Genomic DNA, 17,931 nt, shown 5'->3' on the forward strand with positions numbered 1-17,931 from the left:
CGAGCTGCCTCATTTTCGATTCCCACATAGTATATTGCATGTCCAGCATTTTCAAATGAAATGACGTTTTGAAATAATTTGGGATAAATATATGAGTATCATAGACAGACTATATCAAATGAATTGTATATGGGGGCCCGAGTCCATGGTTCATCATCATTCGCCTGATGTCTTTGATAAGAGCATATGAGAGACCTTCCCACCGCGGGTCTTGATCCAGCACATACACCACCAGGAAAACACATAATACATCTGCATCCCCCACCTGTCTCGCTTCCCCCTTTACAGCTGCCCATATATCATAAGGGTTTGGGGGGATATAAATCAGGCTCCTTTTCCAGATCCATAGGCCCCGGCTCAAAAGGACCATCCAGGTCATCATAAGAATTATCAGGCAGCAGAACCACAGGAGCAACAACAGCAGACTGATTTTTTGATCTCACAACAGAGTCTGGCAAAGAGGGTGGTGGTAAGGGAGCCAAAGGTGCTGCTTCTGCTTCCTTGTGAGCCGACATGAAATTTTACAGCTTCAGAAATAGTTCGCCAAGGGCTCAATAAAGTGGCGGCAACTTTATCATTGATTGTAACACAGTCCCACAAATTAATACCAATTTTATCCCAAATCTTTGGGGTATAAATATTAGTGGAATTAATAGATGGTTCAACTTTTGATGCCTAGAGAAGGATATGTTTTGATTCTTCCTTATCAACTTTTTTTTCCCATACTGCTTAAGAACTATAGCAAAAACTTTAGAACATTTCCTTGTTCTTTTGTTAAAGCAGACCCCATAATTCTCAGCCACTTACCCCCGTCCTGCGAGAGGCAATCCACGCGGTTTGAATTTGCATCCTTTCAGTGTACACCTTTGCTTACTTTCAGCAAGCAGTTCGACTGAGCCACACCACCAGATCGATGACTAGTCGCTTTTCATGCCCCATGTGGTGGGCGCTGTTTGTGGCATTTCATGACACAGACTCAAGTTGATGCAGAGACTCAAATCCCACTTTATTACAACCAAGCCCTTTTTATTCCCCTGTTCGATACTTTCCCAACCTGCACATACATACAGTGTTCAATCTCATTATTAACCTGCCAAATCCACATGGCCTTTATAATGTCCTCCCCTTTGACCTGGAGAACTGATGAAAAAACTCTCTGAGCTCCAGAGCCCCTAACCACCTCTTTTAGGGCTCTGTAGTCCTTCTTAATGTTCTCCAGGCTACTGCTGTCTATGTCACTAGCACCCACATGGACCCCAAGAAGTGGGTAATAGTCAACAGGACTCTACTAGGCCAAGTAGCCTCTCAGCAACATCCCTGATCTGAGCCCCTGGTAGGCAACACACCTCCCTCGAGACTGGGTCAGGCCAACAGATGTCATGCCAGATGTCATGGCAGAAAAGTGCCTTTGTGCCTTTCAAAGTAGAGTCCCCTACTACTATGACCTGCCACTTTTTCCTGGAGGCACTAGTACTGATACTCTTTACTGGTGCATCAGCTGGTTACGCATTTGATGAGGTGTGCCTTTCCTCCTTAGCCCCCTGCAGAACTGTGAAGCTGTTCTGGTGGGGGACATCAGATTTAGGAGGAAGCCTCTCACTTTTAATTGTCCTCTTCCTCTTTGTTGGCTTTTCTTTGGTACTAGTTCCCAGCTTCCTGGGTTAATGCCCTCATTCTTTTCTGTATGAGCTATGATGGACACTTGTGGCTCCTGCACAGTTTGGGCCTAGGGCAAGCAGTCCAGCTCCCTATCAGCTTCCCTGGTATCTCTTAGCTCACTGACAGTCTCCCTCAGCTCAGACCCCTGCTGCAGGAGGACCTCCACCAGGGCACACTGAGTTGAGCTCTGTACCCCTGCCTCAAGAGACAAGTCAAGGCACATTACACTCTGAGGTCTGCACTGCAGCCTCCCTTTCATCAGTTCTGTCTGGGTGCCAATGCTGGCCACCATTGGGGCAGCCAGAGCAGAGCTCTCAGGCTGGGCCCTGGCCCTGAGGTGAGTGCTCACCATACCGCTTTACTACCCTCTCACCCTGCTATTTGACCTGCCACACCATACCCTGACTAACATCACATTCCTGGTTGCTCACACTCCCTGGGATGGGTTTTTACCTGTTCAGGGCTAGTGCCTTTCCTCCTGGTGCCACGCCCTACAAATCAGCTGCTCGAATCAGCTGCTCACATCAGCTGAGCTGCCAGTTGCTGTGCAAGTCCTGTCAAGGACTTGAGGTTTCCTCGGTGGCTCTTGCCAGTCAGAATTGAGGCGCCTGGACATTGTGTTTCCCCCTACTCTGGTGTTGGAGGTGTCCTCTCTGGAGCTGCTCACCTCGGCAATTTCAGGTCTTGAAAAATATGTTTATTTTTAGTTCATTTCTGTAGTTAATATCAACTGCACTGCAGAACTGCACTCTCCCCCTCTACTCCACTCTTGTGAGACTCCACCTGGAGTACTGCATTCAACTCTGGGGCCCTCTGAGCTGAAATGAGGGGGATGTGGACCTGCTTGAGTGAGTCCAGAGGAGGGCCACAAAGATGGTCAGAGGGCTGGAGCACCTTTCCTGTGGAGACAAGCTGAGAGAATTGGGCTTGTTCAGCCTGGAAAAGAGAAAGCTCTGGAGATACCTTATAACAGTCCTCCAGTACCTAAAGTGAGCCTACAAGAATTCTGGTGAGGGATTTAGACTTGTAGTAACAGGACATGGGGGAATGGCTTTAAGCTGAAAGAGAGTAGGCTTAGATTAGATGTTAGGAAAACATTCTTTATGGTGAGAGTGGTGAGACACTGGAACAAGCTGCCCAAGGAAGCTGTGGCTGCCCTATCCCTGAAAATATTCAAGGCCAGGTTGGATGGGGCTTTGAGTAACCTGATCTAGTGGAAGGTGTCCCTGCCCGTGGCAGGGGGGGTGGAACTAGATGATCTTTAAGGTCCCTTCCAACCCAAACTATTCTACAATTCTATGATTCTATGAAAGTTGATTTAAAATATGTTCAAGTCACAGTTAAAAGTTAATAACTTTGTTCCACTGCTTGGGAGATTTTCTTGCGAATTTGAGTGTTGTAAAATATCTCCAGTGTTTATTTTCCAGAATTAATTTAATACCTTGTAGTGTTGAAGCAAAGACTGTGCTGTTGTGGATTAATACCATGAAACTGCAAAGAAGGTGTTTCAATATGTGAATGATAAATTTATAATAATCTGATCATCTTAATTAAAAAAAATATGATATTGTAATCGTTAGTGTAAGCAAAAAAGCCTAAACAATTTTAAAAACAAGATGACTTTTGAAATGTTAACTTATACTTAAATGAGAACTGTGGTACTACAAATCCATTTTTAAGAACTTGCATTTAACTGTTTAGATTATACAGTCATGTCCAGTGGCAATTATATCATGAGTGTACCTAACCTTACAAACTGAGAAGAGCTCTGCCACTGGAAGTTATATATGAAATGTGAAATTATTCAGTTATCTTTGTTTTAGGAGTTGGGCCAGGTAATAATGACAATACCCTGTTATCAGCTGTTGCTAGTGCTTTGCACACCAGTTCTGCGCCTATCACGGGGCAGCTCTCTGCAGCTGTTGAGAAGAACCCAGCTGTCTGGCTTAATACATCTCAACCCCTCTGCAAAGCTTTCATAGTCATGGATGATGACATTAGGTAAGTTTCGTAAAGTCTTCAGTAAAATGAAAAGCAAGTTCAATTAAAGTAGATTCTTTCCTGGCTCAGTGCAGTCCTAGAAGAGAGGTATGAACATTTTTCTTTTACCTGTTGATTAGTTGATTAGTTCAATAACTTAAAAAATGGATACCTGTTTTTTTTCTTTCTGGTCAAAATAGTAATATCAAATATTCACTAAGATATGAGTCATAATCCATATTTTCTTTCCCAAGAGAGTGCCCTAAACATTAAGCTGTAGTCATGATCAATACTGGCTTTCTTCCTTCCCATTTCTGGTTTGGTCAAGTTAATTTGTTGATCTCAGTTAAAAAGTAAGTAACTTCAACCAAAGAGAATAAGAATGTTCCCCTATAGCATATAGCTTTGTGACTAATATGCTCTCTTAAAGTGGGAGATTGGGATATGATATGAAGAGCACAGATAGATCTGTTTACATATGTGCAAAGATTTTGGTTTACTAATAGCTGCACTGTTAATTTTCTTTAAAAAAAATGACTCATCCGTTATTACAGTACTAAAAGCAAGGGTTTCAGCACTGAATTTCAAGGTTAGGACTGAGTGAAGAGAGAGATTTCTAAAGGATGAGGATTGTGTCTTGCTCAGAGGAAGGCTGAAAAGAGCACGTGGCCAAGGAGCTGCTTAGCAGTGAGTGCTGTGGCAGGGGAGGTGAGAAGGATCAGCATAGTATGCTGCTGTGTGGGAGCTCTATTGCCAGGATGGTGCTGTGGAGCTGAAGGGCTGAGGGCTGGGAGCAAAGAGTGGGCACTCATGGGTCGCATGTTTGCTTTCCCTGGCACCACTGCTAACTCTGCTGACTTAATGGACTACAGTAGCTTTACCTAATACTTCTGTGATAAACTAGCATAAGAAGTCAAATTAATCAAATTGAATGTAGATACTCTTAGGTCCTTGAGTTTTACTTCATGTTAAAGATGAGCACTTTTATTACTAGTGTTTTCTTGCTGTTGGTTCTTAAATATTTGCTCTTGGTAGTTCATGTGCTTTAAAAGTCATATTACTTGTCTAAAAAGAGCTGTGTTTTTAATACTTAAAAGTTCTTTTTGCTAGAAGACCAAACTCTTCAGGACTGGGAGTGCTGGGAGGTATTTTTTGGTTGTTGCTCCCAGGAAGATTAACTAGCTGACTGAAAATTTGGAAATTAAAGCTTTGTCTTCACATGAGTTTGGGAAGCAAGACCCACGAGTATCCTCTGGAGAAAGCCTCGTATGCTGTAAATAGGGAACCTGGGTCCTTAATAACAGTCTGAGATATAGAAAACTGGCTGTCACTTCTGTGTACTGTGATAGTTAAATACTACAGTCATATGTCCGAGATGATAGGAAGGGGCTTGTTACAAATCATATTAATGATAATGATTCTGAAATCTAGCACAGACTAAGGTTATGCTTCAGCATGTTTTTCAAAACTTCATCAACATAGTTAAGTACATTTAAAAGAAGATCTCAAATAAAGGAGCCTAATGAGGTGATAAAGCTTTGTTCTGGGTTCAGCAGTAGCAGTCACTTTTTCTCCTTAGTAGCTGGTGCAGCGCTGTGTTTTTGACTTTCGGCCTGGGAACAGCACTGATAACACTGATGGTTTTAGTTACTGCTCAAAAATTTAGTCTGGCCAAGGACTTTCTGAGCCTCATGCTCGGCCAAGGAGGAGGAGAAGCCGGGAGGAAGCAGAGACAGGACACCTGACCCAAACTGACCAAAGAAGTATTCCATACCACAGCACGTCATCCCCAGGATGTAATTGAGAGTTACCCGGAGGGACTGGGGGGTTGGACTAGGTATCAGTTGGTGCTCGGTCGGGCTGGGTGGGGTGAGTTATTGGTCGGTGGGTGGTGAAGTGCTGTATTCTCTTCCCTTGTTATTTCCTTTATCATTATTATTATTGGTGGTAGCAGTAGTGATTTGTGTTATACCTTAGTTACTAAACTGTTCTTATCTCAACCTGTGGAAATTACATTCTTTTGATTCTCCTTCCCATCCCTCCAGGAGCGAGGGGAGGGCAAGGGGGGGGGGTAGGTGAGTGACTGCGTGGCTGGGTTTAAACCACAACAAGCTTCTGGCTGTATTGTGCCCAGCTCCTCAATATCAAGATACTTGCAGGCCTTTATATTAGATTCCATGTCTGAAAAACAGACTCACTGAAGAGCGAAGCAGGGAAGGACCTCATAGCATCAACAAAGAAAGGATGTTTCAGATTAACTTCTCATGTGCTCTCTGGAAAGTGCATTCTCTGATAAACATTAGTGTTAGGAAGTACTCACATCCTGGAATGGGCCTCCTTTCTCTCCCAGCTCAACTGTTCATGGCTTGATTTAGGTTACTTGCCGCGGTATAGACTCAGAGATCAATATGATCAGACAAAAAGCCATTTATTGCAAAGCGTTAACTCCTTATATACTATTGCTTACACACACCTACAGCAATTTGTTATATAATGACTGGATAATTGTCTAAAAGACCCTTAGTGACTAACATATAATTGGTTAAGTACAGATGTGAGAACTTGACCTCGAACGCTTGCCAACAGTCCACAGTTCTCATAACTCAGTGAATTCCAGCTTCTTCTTACCTTGCTTGCTTAAGCTTCCTCGGGCCTCTCACGGCCTTGCTGTATCTTTCAGAGTTATTCAGAGCTCATGTACCAAATATCCATTCATCCAGTCAGGATGGTCCTGTTGATAGCTGTACACAGCTGGGCCTGCCCTTTTTCTCCTGGATGGCTCTCTGATAACAGCGGAGGTCATCCCTCATATCAAGGTCTGGCATGGCATGTGTCTCCACCGCTTTACGCCTGCTTGGTTGCAGACAAAAGCAGAGTTAAAGTTCTTCTTGGTGGCAAACACAGAGGCCAACCCAGTCTTGCCCTTGACTGTGACAGCAGGCACTTGGTCAACTTCAGTCCTTGCACCTTGTTGTCAATGCAGAGTTTCACCTGCTGCATCCAGTAACAAGTCACTAATATGGCAAAGCACACACAGATTTACATTAGCAGAGTAACTATTACAGAGTGCATCAGCATGTTGAAGGTGCTGATGGCAGCGAGTAGATAACCAAAGAAATTTCTTACAGTGGAGTTCTCCCACCCTCTTAATTTTTTCCATTACCTGCTTTATTACACTGCCATCATATTAGAAACTTTCTAGCTTTTGCCTTAGCATTTTCTAGCAGCTGCTGCAAATTTGCATTCTTTAACATCTCTTTTACAAGTGATAAATCCATACAGTACAAGGTATAGTTTCTTATTAGCAACTGGCTAGGAAATACAGGTGGTTTTATACACAAAATCACAACCTCTAATAATTTACAAGCACGCATATTCAAGTTGTTACTTTTCAGTTGCCCTCAAGTGATATTTTGCAATCATTCGTTTTTCTCTTCCTCTATCTCATTTTGCTTGGGGTATTCACAGTCAGCTCCCGTAGCTGATGCTTCGAGTTCTTCCACTCATCTGTCCAGCTCATGGCAAGGCTTGACAAACTTTGCAGGCAGCCACCATGGACCTGTAGGTAGGAGGGCACAAATATACCTCCTCTCCCAGGTTATAATTTCTTGAGAAGTAAACAGGTTAAAGTGATTCCTTAAAGCAGAAGCATTCTGATGCAAAGGGAATGTGAAGCAGCTGCAGAAATAGACTGCACAGTGTTAACAGTCAAGAAGTTTGCTCCATCATTACCCTTTTTTTTGTTCTCTCTGTCACCATGATGCTGCTTAGGTGATGGCTGATAGAGCTTATGGTTGCATTTCCCCTCTTGCTTTTTCAGTTAGCAGTTCTTGTTTCAACCGAACTGTTCCTCCAAGTCTTGGATTTATCCCCAGGTTACAAACTGCCCCAATACTTCAAAAGATTGAGAGGTTTTGGGATTTTTTGGGTTTGTTTTTTTTTTTTTGACATTAAAGATAGTAAGATTTATTTGTCAGGTAGTACTTTGTTCACATAAAGACAGAAGATGCAATATTATTGATATTATTGTTGTGGTTAATTTGAATGATTTTTCTCTCTGTCACAGATGCAGAATGAAAAGCAATACTTCCTAACCCCTATGGCTTAGACCACATTGTAACATTATAAGGGGGGTTTCCTTCAACCCTTTATATTTGATCAGCCTGTCAATGTCCCAAGAAGGACGGGACCCTTATTTCCGACCAGCCTGTCCGTGTCCCATTGTGGGAACCGTACTGGACAGCCCACTGTATCAGAGTGTGATTCGACTAACCTATTCAGGGACCCACGCTGACAGAGTCACTGAATCAAATCCCTTACGTGCTGTTGATAGTACACTGGCTGGAAAACAAGCTTGAAGCAATACAAAACAAAACTACAGTCACTAATAACAGCTAGAATGAGTTAATTATTTAGCATGCATAAAACTCTTACCCAATAGGTGTCCCTATGGGGAGCAGGCAGGTTCAGCCCATCAACTGATCCCAGAAGTTCTAATTAAATTCTCCCCTCCTTTTTGTTGTTTTTTTTTCCAGAGTCACTCACCCTGCTTTGCACAGCTACAAGTGCCGCCCTATTGGCAGCAGCAACCATAAAAACCTGCTGCACTTTTGCATTAACCCTTTCTTGCCCAAAATGTTAAAATGCTACCCATTAAAAACTTTTACATGATCCTGACAACAAAAAATATACAGAACACTGTCTGCCCTCATCACAAACATACACACACGCTTGGGATCCCACAAGCACACTCCATACAACTACAATATTTGAAACACAAAATCCAGACAATCATTACTCCCTCTACACAGTCCCACATGCAGAGCATGGCACAAGGACCTTGTGAAGACTATCAGGAAACCAGCTCCTAGAAGCATCTTCACAGTGCAAGGTGGCAGGCTCAAACTTAGTGGGCGTCCCCACAGAGGTTCTGCCTCCCTCACATCGCATGAGGCTTGGGCTTTTATACTGACCAAACTGCACACTCATTCCAACACAGGTGGCCAGCCTATGTTGGAAGAAGTTGCCAGCAATATCTATAAAGGTTTCCAAGGGTTGATAGATACATGAACATACTTATATTTACCAACTTCTACTACATGAGTATCACAGACAGACTGTATCAAAGGAGTTGTATATGGGGTCCCAAGTACACGGTCTGACACATTCTGCCCAATACCCCTGATAAGAGCATACAAGAGATTTTCCCACTGCGGGTTTTGAACCAGCATATACACCACAGGGAAACCGTGCAATACATCTGCATCACCCACCCGTCTCACTTCTCCCTTTATAGCTTCCCATTTATCATGAGGATCTGGGAGATACAAATCAGGCTTCTTTTCCAGATGAATAGGCTCCAGGTCAAAAGGACTATCCAGGTCAGCATCGGCATTATCAGGTGTCAGAATCTCAGGATCAGCAACAGCAGACTGATGAACGTGCACAGGCTCCTTCTCGGGGTCCATAGGGTCTGAGTCAAAAGGATCGTCTTCATCCCCATCCTCAGTCTTCGCAGCCGTGGCGGCAATGTGCGGAGGTTCGGGGGAAGAGCGGGGGGTGAGGGCGCGATGGTCTCCACAATCTAATTTTTTGACTTTAAAGTCTCTAAAACAGTTCTCCAAGTGACTAACAAACATTTCACAGTGTCATTGTCTTTCATGGCTGCATTCCACAGTTTAACTCCTGCCTCATTCCACAAAGAGATCTCAAGTCCGGTAGACTCATCAATCTCTGGGTAATGCATCATCAATCATTTCAGTATTAACTTTAAGTCTGTCTCTGTAAGGGTTGCTCCATTCACCTTAAAAAGGATTGAAAACACCCATAAAAAGGAGGCTTCTTCCTTAGCAATATTTTCCCAAGTCTCGAGATAAAAGGCTTCGCTGACTCCCACAATTAACTCCTTCTCCTTACTCCAGAGCAACAATCCTTTTAGCATAGCTTCATCATAGTCTGTCCCTCTCACAGAGAGGATATATTGGAAGAGCTTAAGTATTACTTCTTCTACTTTACTTAACTGGTTTCCCATCCTTAAGCTCCCTTTCAACTGCCCGGCTGCTCCCCTTATTTGCACTGCGCAGTGTCTTCCGGGCTCACAAGGCTCTGATCCGAGGATTTCACCTCCAAGGCTTCTGCCTCCCGATCTTGGTCCAGCCAGATCAATTCCAGACGATTTCTTTGCGGCCCAGCGATTCACACCCTCTTCCGTTTCAATGTGAACTTATGGAAGGTCCCTGTTTGGGCACCATTTGCCGCGGAATGGACTCAGTCAGAGATCAATATGATTAGACAAAAAGCCATTTATTACAAAGCATTAACTCCTTATATACTGCTGCTTACACACACCTACAGCAATTTGGCATATCATGATTGGATACTTGTCTTGAAGACCCTTAGTGACTAACATATAATTGGTTAAGCACAGGTGTGAGAACTTGACCTCGAGCGCTTGCCAACAGTCCACAGTTCTCATAACTCAGTGAATTTCAGCTTCTTCTTATCTTGCTTGCTTAAGCTTCCTCGGGCCTCTCACGGCCTTGCTGTATCTTTCAGAGTTATTCAGAGCTCATGTACCAAATATCCATTCTCCAGTGAGAACTCTGTCTCCACAGTTACTGAGTTAGCAAGGTTGTGTAAATGCCCTGTGACATTTTTGACAAAGGGAGGTTTGATCATTTCCCATGTCTTTGCTGGATTTGGGGACTCTGCCTTGAAAGGGACAGAAGCGCTCATCTGTCGGCCTGACCCGGTCGCAAGGGAAGTGTGTTGCCTACATGGGGCACAGATCAGGGATGTTGCAGAGAGGCTGCCTGATCTAGGAAGTCCCACGGACTACTACCTGCTTCTAGTGATACATGTGGGTGCTAGGGAAATGGATAGTAGTAGCCTGAGGAGTATAAAGAAGGACTACAGAGCCCTGGGAGAGGTAGATAGGGGCTCTGGAGCTCAGATAGTCTTTTTGACAATTCTCCAGGACACAGGGGAGGACCTTCCAAAGGCAAGGAGGATTGGACAGGTTAATAAATGGTTAAAAGGGTGGTGTCATAGTCAAGGGTTTGGGTGTCTTGAACATGGGGCCCATATTTGTAGGCCAGGCCTACTGGGGGCTGATGGAGCTGCTCTGATAAAGAAAGAGTAGTTTTGCTGGGAGGCTTGCCAGACTTGTCAAGAAGGATGCTTTAAACTAGATGTGTTGGGGGAGGGGGGCATCATTCCACCCCAACACACCCAGTCAGTTGCCAGCACCTATAATAAATGCTCGGAGCAATGTAGTGATATCCTAGCCGCTCCAGCCAATGAGCCAGCTTCATTTGCATCTCGGCTCAGATGCCTCTATACAAATGCCCATAGCATGGGGAAAAAAACAGAGGAATTAGAGAAGTGGGCACTTCTACGGGGCTATGATATAATAGGTATCACAGAAACATGGTGGGATGGCTCCTTTGACTGGACTGTTGGAATGGAAGGTTACAGGCTTTTTAGAAAAGACAGGCCTGGTAGGAAGGGAAGAGGGAGTGGCCCTTTATGGTAGAGATAGTCTGGAGAGTATGGAACTCTCTGGGGACAGGTGATCAGTTAACAGAAAGTTTGTGGGTCAGGGTTAAGGGGAAATCATTGATGGGAGATATTACTGTGGGGATCTGTTACAGACCACCTGATCAAGAGGAATCTGTGGATGAAGAACTCTACAGACAAATAGGAAAAGCGTCACACTCGCAGGCCCTTGTTCTCATAGGGGACTTCAACCACCTTGACATCTGTTGGAGCGACGATACGGCCCGGCACAACCAATCCAGGAGGTTTCTCAATTGTGTGGAAGACAAGTTCCTTCTGCAAGCAGTAGAGGAGCTGATGAGTAGAGGTGCCATGCTTGACCTCATGCTCTACCAACAGGGAAGGGCTCGTTGGAAATGTGACACTCCAGGTGAGCCTTGGATGCAGCGATCACCAGATGGTCGAATTCGAGGTTCTCAGGACAGTGAGAAGAGTGTGCAGCAAACTCACTGCCCTGGACTTCAAGAGAGTAGACTTTGGCCTCTTCAGGATCCTGCTTAGCAGGGTTCCATGGGATACAGCCCTAGAGGGCAGGGGGGGCCAATACTATTGGTTAATATTCCAGAATCACCTGCTACAAGCTCAAGAGTGTTGCATCCCAACTAGAAGGAAGTGCAGCAGGAGGGCCAGGAGCACCCCTTGGATGGATAAGGAGCTGCTGAGAAAAAATTCATAGGAAAAGAGGCTTATAAAAGGTGGAAGCAAGGACAGGTGGCATAGGATGAATACAGGGTTGTTGTCCGGGACATTAGGGACCAAGTTAGGAAAGCTAAGGCCCAGTTAGAGCTAAACGTGTTAAAGATAACAGGAAGGGATTTTATAGGTATGTAGCAGCTAAAAAACGGACACTGGACAATGTAGGCCCCCTCTGGAAGCTATCGGGAGAACTGGCTGCATAGGATTTGAAGAAGGCTGAGGTTCTGAATAATTTCATTGCTTCGGTCTTCACTGGCAAAGGCTCTGACTGCACCACCTAAGTCTTGGGAGGTGGACACAAGGACTGTGAAAATCTAGACCTTGGGCGCACTGTAGGAGAGTAGCTGGTTTGAGATCATCGTAAGAACCTGAATGTACACAAGTCCATGGGCCCTGATGAAATCCATTAATGGGTCCTGAAGGAGCTGGCGAATGAAGTGCAAAGGCACTGTCCATCATATTTGAAAAATCATAGCATTCAGGTGATGATCCCGACGACTGGAAAAAGGGAAATATAATCCCCAGTTTCAAGAAGGGGAAAATTGATGACCCAGGGAATTACAGACCAGTCAGTCTCACCTCTGTGCCTGGCAAAATCTTGGAGCAGATTCTCCTGGAAGGCATGCTAGGGCACATGAAAAACAACAAGGTGCTTGGTGACAGCCAGCATGGCTTCACTAGGGGGAAAACCTGCCTGACCAATTTCGTGGCTTTCTATGACTGGGCTACAAAAATGATGGACAGGGGTGGAGCAGTTGATGTCATCTACCTGTACTTGTGCAAAGCATTCGGCACTGTCCCACATGACATCCTTGTCTCTGAATTGGAGAGACATCAATTTGATAGGTGGACCACTCGGTGGATAAAGAAATGGCTGGATGGTTGCACTCAAAGTATTGCGGTCAACGGTTCAATGTCCGGCTGGAGACCAGTAACGAGTGGTGTCCCTCAGGGATTGGTGTTGGGACCGGTCTTGTTTAACATCTTTGTTGGTGACATGGACAGTGGGATTGAGTTCGCTTTCAGCAAGTTTGCCGATGACACCAAGCTGTGTGGTTTTGTTGATACACTGGAGGTAGGAATGCCATTCAGAGGGACCTTGACACGCTTGTGAGGTGGGCTGATGCCAACCTCATGAAGTTTTGCCATGCCAAGTTGTCCTGGGTTCAGCAGTAGCAGCCATTTTTTTCTCCTTCTTGGTTGCTGGTGCAGTGCTGTGTTTTGACTTTCGGGCTGGGAGCGGTTGCTGATAGCAAGTATGTTTTGAGTTACTGCTCAAATGTTTGGTTTGCCCAAAGCCTTTTCTGAGCTCATGCTCTGTCAGGGAGGGGGGGAGGCCGGGAGGAAGGAGAGACAGGACACCTGACCCAGGCTAGCCAATGAGGTATTCCATACCATAGCATGTCATACCATGGCTCAAACCATGACACCCAGGATGTAACCGGGAGATACCCGGAAGGGCTGGAGCTCTGGGGGGATGGAGGAGGTATCGGTCGGTGCTTCGTCGGGCAGGGTGGGGTGAGTTATTGGTCAGTGGCTGGTGAGATGTTGTATTCTCTTCACTTGTTATTTCCTTTATCATTATTGTTTGTAGTAGTGTCGTGGTTTAAACCAAGTCCCCCAACTCCCGGAGAGTTAGGAAGGAGAATCCTAGGAATGTAGCCCCCAGGGGTTGAGATAAGAACGGTTTAATAGCTAAGGCATAACACAGTAATAATGATACAGCCAAAAAGCGAAAAGAATACAACACCCCACCAGCCACCGACCCATAACTCACTCCATCACGTGATACGGTATGGAATACCTCATTGGCTAGCCTGGGTCAGGTATCCTGTCTCTCCTTCCTCCCAGCCTCCCCTCCTCCCTGGCAGAACATGTGCCTTGAACAAAAGGCACTTGAACAAAAACAAAGGCCTTGAACAAAAACACCTTCAAAACATGCTCACTATCAAGCAACTATTCCCAGCCCAGAAGTCAAAACACAGCACTGCACCAGCTACAAGATGGAGAAAAATGACTGCCATGGCTGAACCCATGACAAGTAGCAATAGCAGTAGTGATTTGCGTTATACCTTAGCTATTAAACTGTTCTTATGTCAACCTGTGGGGGCTACGTTCTTTGGATTCTCCTTCCTAACTCTCTGGGAGTTTCGGGAGCAATGGGGGGGCGTAGTGAGTGAACAAGCTGTGCGGATTGGTTTAAACCACGACACAAGTATAAGGTCCTACACCTGGGTCGGAGCAATCCCAGGCACAGCTACAGGTTGGGCAAAAAGGAAATTCATGGTAGTTCTGCGGAGAAGGACTTGGGGATTTTGGTCAGTGAGAAAATGAACATAAGCCAGCAGTGTGCGCTTACAGCCCAGAAAGCCAACCGTATTCTGGGCTGCATCAAAAGAAGCGTGACCAGCAGGTCAAAGGAGATGATCCTGCCCCTCTACTCTGCTCTTGTGAGACCTCACTTGGAGTATTGTTTGCAGTTTTCGTGTCCTCAAGAAAAAAAAGGACATGGAACTGTTAGAACAAGTCCAGAGGAGGGCCACAAGGATGATCAGGGTACTGGAGCACCTCCCATATGAAGACAGGCTGAGAAAGTTGGGGCTGTGCAGCCTGGAGAAGAGAAGGCTGCGGGGAGACCTCATAGCAGCCTTCCAGTATCTGAAGGGGGCCTATAAGGATGCTGGTGAGGGAGTATTCATTAGGGACTGTAGTGGCAGGCCAGGGGGTAATGGGTTGAAACTTAAATAGCAGAGTTTTAGATTGGACATAAGGAAGAAATTCTTTACTGTTAGGGTGGTGAGGTGCTGGGATGAGTTGCTCAGGAAGGTAGTGAATGCTCCATCCCTGGCAGTGTTCAAGGCCAGGTTGGATGAAGCCTTGGGTGATATGGTTTAGTGTGAGGTGTCCCTGCCCATGGCAGGAGGGTTGGAACTTGATGATCTTGAGGTCCTTTCCAACCCTAACTATTCTATGATTTATGTAATGCTTCAGGGCTTTGCCAAGACATATACTTAAAATGCCTTGTGACTAGAACCATGATCAAGGAACTCTTATATTTCAGTCTTGATCCATTCTTTGTGGGAGTAGGGAAGTGTCCTTACTGTGTTTTGTTTAGTTCATTGGAATTTTCTTTGCATTCTGAAGGGGAGCTTTATAAAGATATTCCAGCAGCTTTCTTCTCTCTGATTTGATCCTTCAGATGCTTTTTTAAAAATGATGTAATTAAGTGTCATCATAGCCTAAATTACTCTGAGTAAGGAAACCCCAGCAATCTCGGGAAGGGATCTGCTGGTGTAAATAGCTACTGACTTTAGTTTGAAGCATGTTGTAATGGAGTTTTTAGGCTGTGGGTTGTGGAAAGACCCCACTGTCTTAAAGTCAAAATTCTAAAGCCAGAAAGAGGAAAAGATAAATATACTTCAACTATTTTTCATAACCTTTGGCCAGTTCACAGTGTATTCCAACAGCGAGATGGTAACAGTGTTTTATTTTTTATTTTTTATTTTTTTTTAAAGTATTTCATCTTATGTGTGCTCTTGGGATCATTTTCATTCCATTAACAGATACTGAATTTGCTACTCTTATTTCTCCTTTGTCACAGGTTCTGCAAAAGATAAGGCGTCTTTGGTTTTGTTTGGTTCTGTGCCATGGGGTTTGAAAGATCACTCTCTAGACATTGAAAGTTAACAGCTCTAGGACAGTAAGCTGTATACTGAAATAAAAATCAAAGATAGAAAACAGCTGGAAGACAGAAAACATGTTCTTACTGAATTGCTAGCTTGTTCTTTTGGTGTTTTTTTTTTTCTTCATTTTGATATCTCTGTAAGCAGACAGCCTAATAGATAAGGTTGTATAGATAGGTAGGAGTAATTAAATAAAAAATTGAAATGGTGAAGTTCCTTGAGGTTCTTCCACTGCACATGCATTGTGTAGGACTTGGAGTTGATTCTTTGAGTATTTAGAAACCTACTCAGTGCCCCATCATCCTGTAGAAGTGCTCCTGGTGTACACAGCCTTACTCAAGGAAAGAGGGAGATTGCCTCAGGTCTCCTTTACAATGCTTGTGACAGGAATCTCCTGCTGTGATTTTCAGTGATCTACTCTAAAGTGTTTCTGCCAAAAAAAATTAAAAAGGAAAAAGAAAAAAGCCAGTCTAATAAAGATAGCCCAGTGGGAAACTGCTCCATTAACTTTATGTTTGGTCTTTTCAAGTATCTAATCTGGGAGTGGAAGATCATACATCACATTCAATACTTCTGTCACTGTGTGAGGGAAAGGAAACTATGCATGCTAAACCAGAATGGGTTTTGACTCAGAGTGCTCTCATTTTAGTGCCTGAATATGTGCAAAAGTAACAGAAATAGTCAGTAATGGTTTAAAGAGGTGTTTGATGCATTTGGACAATGCCACTAATAATATGCTTTAACTTTTGGTGAGCCTTGGAGGGGTCAGGCAGTTGGACTAGATAATCATTGTAGGTCCCTTCCAATTAGAACTATCATATTCTGTTCTCAGTTAAAATAAGAGTTGAGAAACCAGTCCTGAGTCATTGTTGGACGTATTATGCTCTCAACCTACTAGTACACTTGAAGGACTGACATTTCTGCCCCTTCTTCCCTTATCTCCCTTCAGAAAACAAGAAGAGCGGGTGCAACAAGTGCGTAAAAAGCTGGAGGAAGCACTAATGGCAGACATTTTGTCACGAGCAGCTGATACAACAAAAGATATAGATGTAAAAATGGATAATAGAGATGAAGTGTAAAAAGAAATCAGGTGAGTCCAATCTCTAAGATTTAGCTGTCTCAGCAGTCAGTTGGTGGACAGCAGTGTATCACACATAAGCAATCCTGCTTTCTCCCCACACACATTAGCTGACATGCCCTCTATCAGCAGAACACAAGGGTGAATTTGCAGATACAGATGTGAAGAACCTCACATTAAATGATACACAGATCACTAGGGAGGGAAAAACAGTGATTTTAATCCTTTACAGCAAAGACCTAGTCTCTAGAAACTACTGTAGGTATCTTTTCTGGCACTTAGTACTTGAAACTGATTTAAAGCAATCAAAGTAACTGGCCTTTTTCTGTTCTTCAAATTTAATTTAGTAAAATTACATAACGAGTTCTGAAACTTTTCTGTTTATTTTTAAATGAGCAATACCTCTACAAATTTATTTTCCAAGGTATATTCTTGTATCTGCATCAAAAGAAGAGAGACCAGCAGGTCAAAAGAGGTGATCCTGCCCCTCTACTCTGCTCTTGTGAGACCTCTGTGTACCGTTCTGGTGTCCTCAACATAAAAAGGACATGGAACTGTTGGAACAATTCCAGAGGAGGGCCACGAGTATGATCAGGGGGTTGGAGCACCTCCCATATGAAGACAGGCTGAGAAAGTTGGGGCTGTTCAGCCTGGAGAAGAGAAGGCTGCATGGAGACATCATAGCAGCCTTCCAGTATCTGAAGGGGGCTTATAAGGATGCTGGTGAGGGAGTATTCATTAGGGACTGTAGTGATAGGAGAAGGGGTAATGGATTGAAACTCAAACAACAGAGGTTTAGACTGAATATAAGGAAGAAATTCTTTACTATAAGGGTGGTGAGGTACTGGAATAGGTTGCCCAGGGGAGGTAGTGAATGCTCCATCCCTGGCAGTGTTCAAGGCCAGGTTGGACGAAGCTTTGGGTGATATGGTTTAGTGTGAGGTGTCCCTGCCCATGGCAGGGGGGTTGGAACTAGATGATCTTAAGGTCCTTTCCAACCCTAACTATTCTATGATTCTATGATCTTATACCTCTTTACAGTACCGATCTGTGGATTTGCCAAACACTTTGTTAATTTTTTTCTTTTAAAATCACCCACAGAAGAATGATAATTCATTCTCTTGTTTCTATTAAGCACACAGTGCTCATTTATGAAAGTGCACAACTTTGAGATCTGAACTTTTTATAAAGAGTTAACTGAAATTTTAACAACTAAGAATTGTGTTTGGAGATGGTTGTGTAATTTTAAATGAATTCATTTCTTCTTTTTTTTTTTTC

The 17,931-nt window shown here is 44.0% G+C and overlaps 1 protein-coding gene across 4 annotated transcripts in view; it reads left to right on the top strand.

Annotated features, from left to right (window-relative positions):
* The window catches only part of LOC117438228 (methyl-CpG-binding domain protein 2), a 92,540-nt gene that overhangs the window by 72,336 nt on the left and 2,273 nt on the right, over window positions 1-17,931 (top strand). For 3 of the 4 annotated variants that reach the window (XR_004550670.1, XM_034073734.1, XM_034073735.1), the window contains exons 5-6: window positions 3,483-3,660; window positions 16,525-16,665. Coding sequence is in view for 3 of the 4 variants with exons in the window: in XM_034073734.1 (XP_033929625.1) it covers window positions 3,483-3,660; window positions 16,525-16,654 (308 nt within the window). In the remaining variant the exon portion in view is untranslated. The remainder of the gene's footprint in view (window positions 1-3,482; window positions 3,661-16,524; window positions 16,666-17,931) is intronic. The other variant, XM_034073736.1, reaches the window with a different exon arrangement.

The sequence above is a fragment of the Melopsittacus undulatus genome, assembly GCF_012275295.1.
Source record: "Melopsittacus undulatus isolate bMelUnd1 chromosome W unlocalized genomic scaffold, bMelUnd1.mat.Z SUPER_W_unloc_2, whole genome shotgun sequence".
Lineage (NCBI taxonomy): Eukaryota > Metazoa > Chordata > Aves > Psittaciformes > Psittaculidae > Melopsittacus > Melopsittacus undulatus.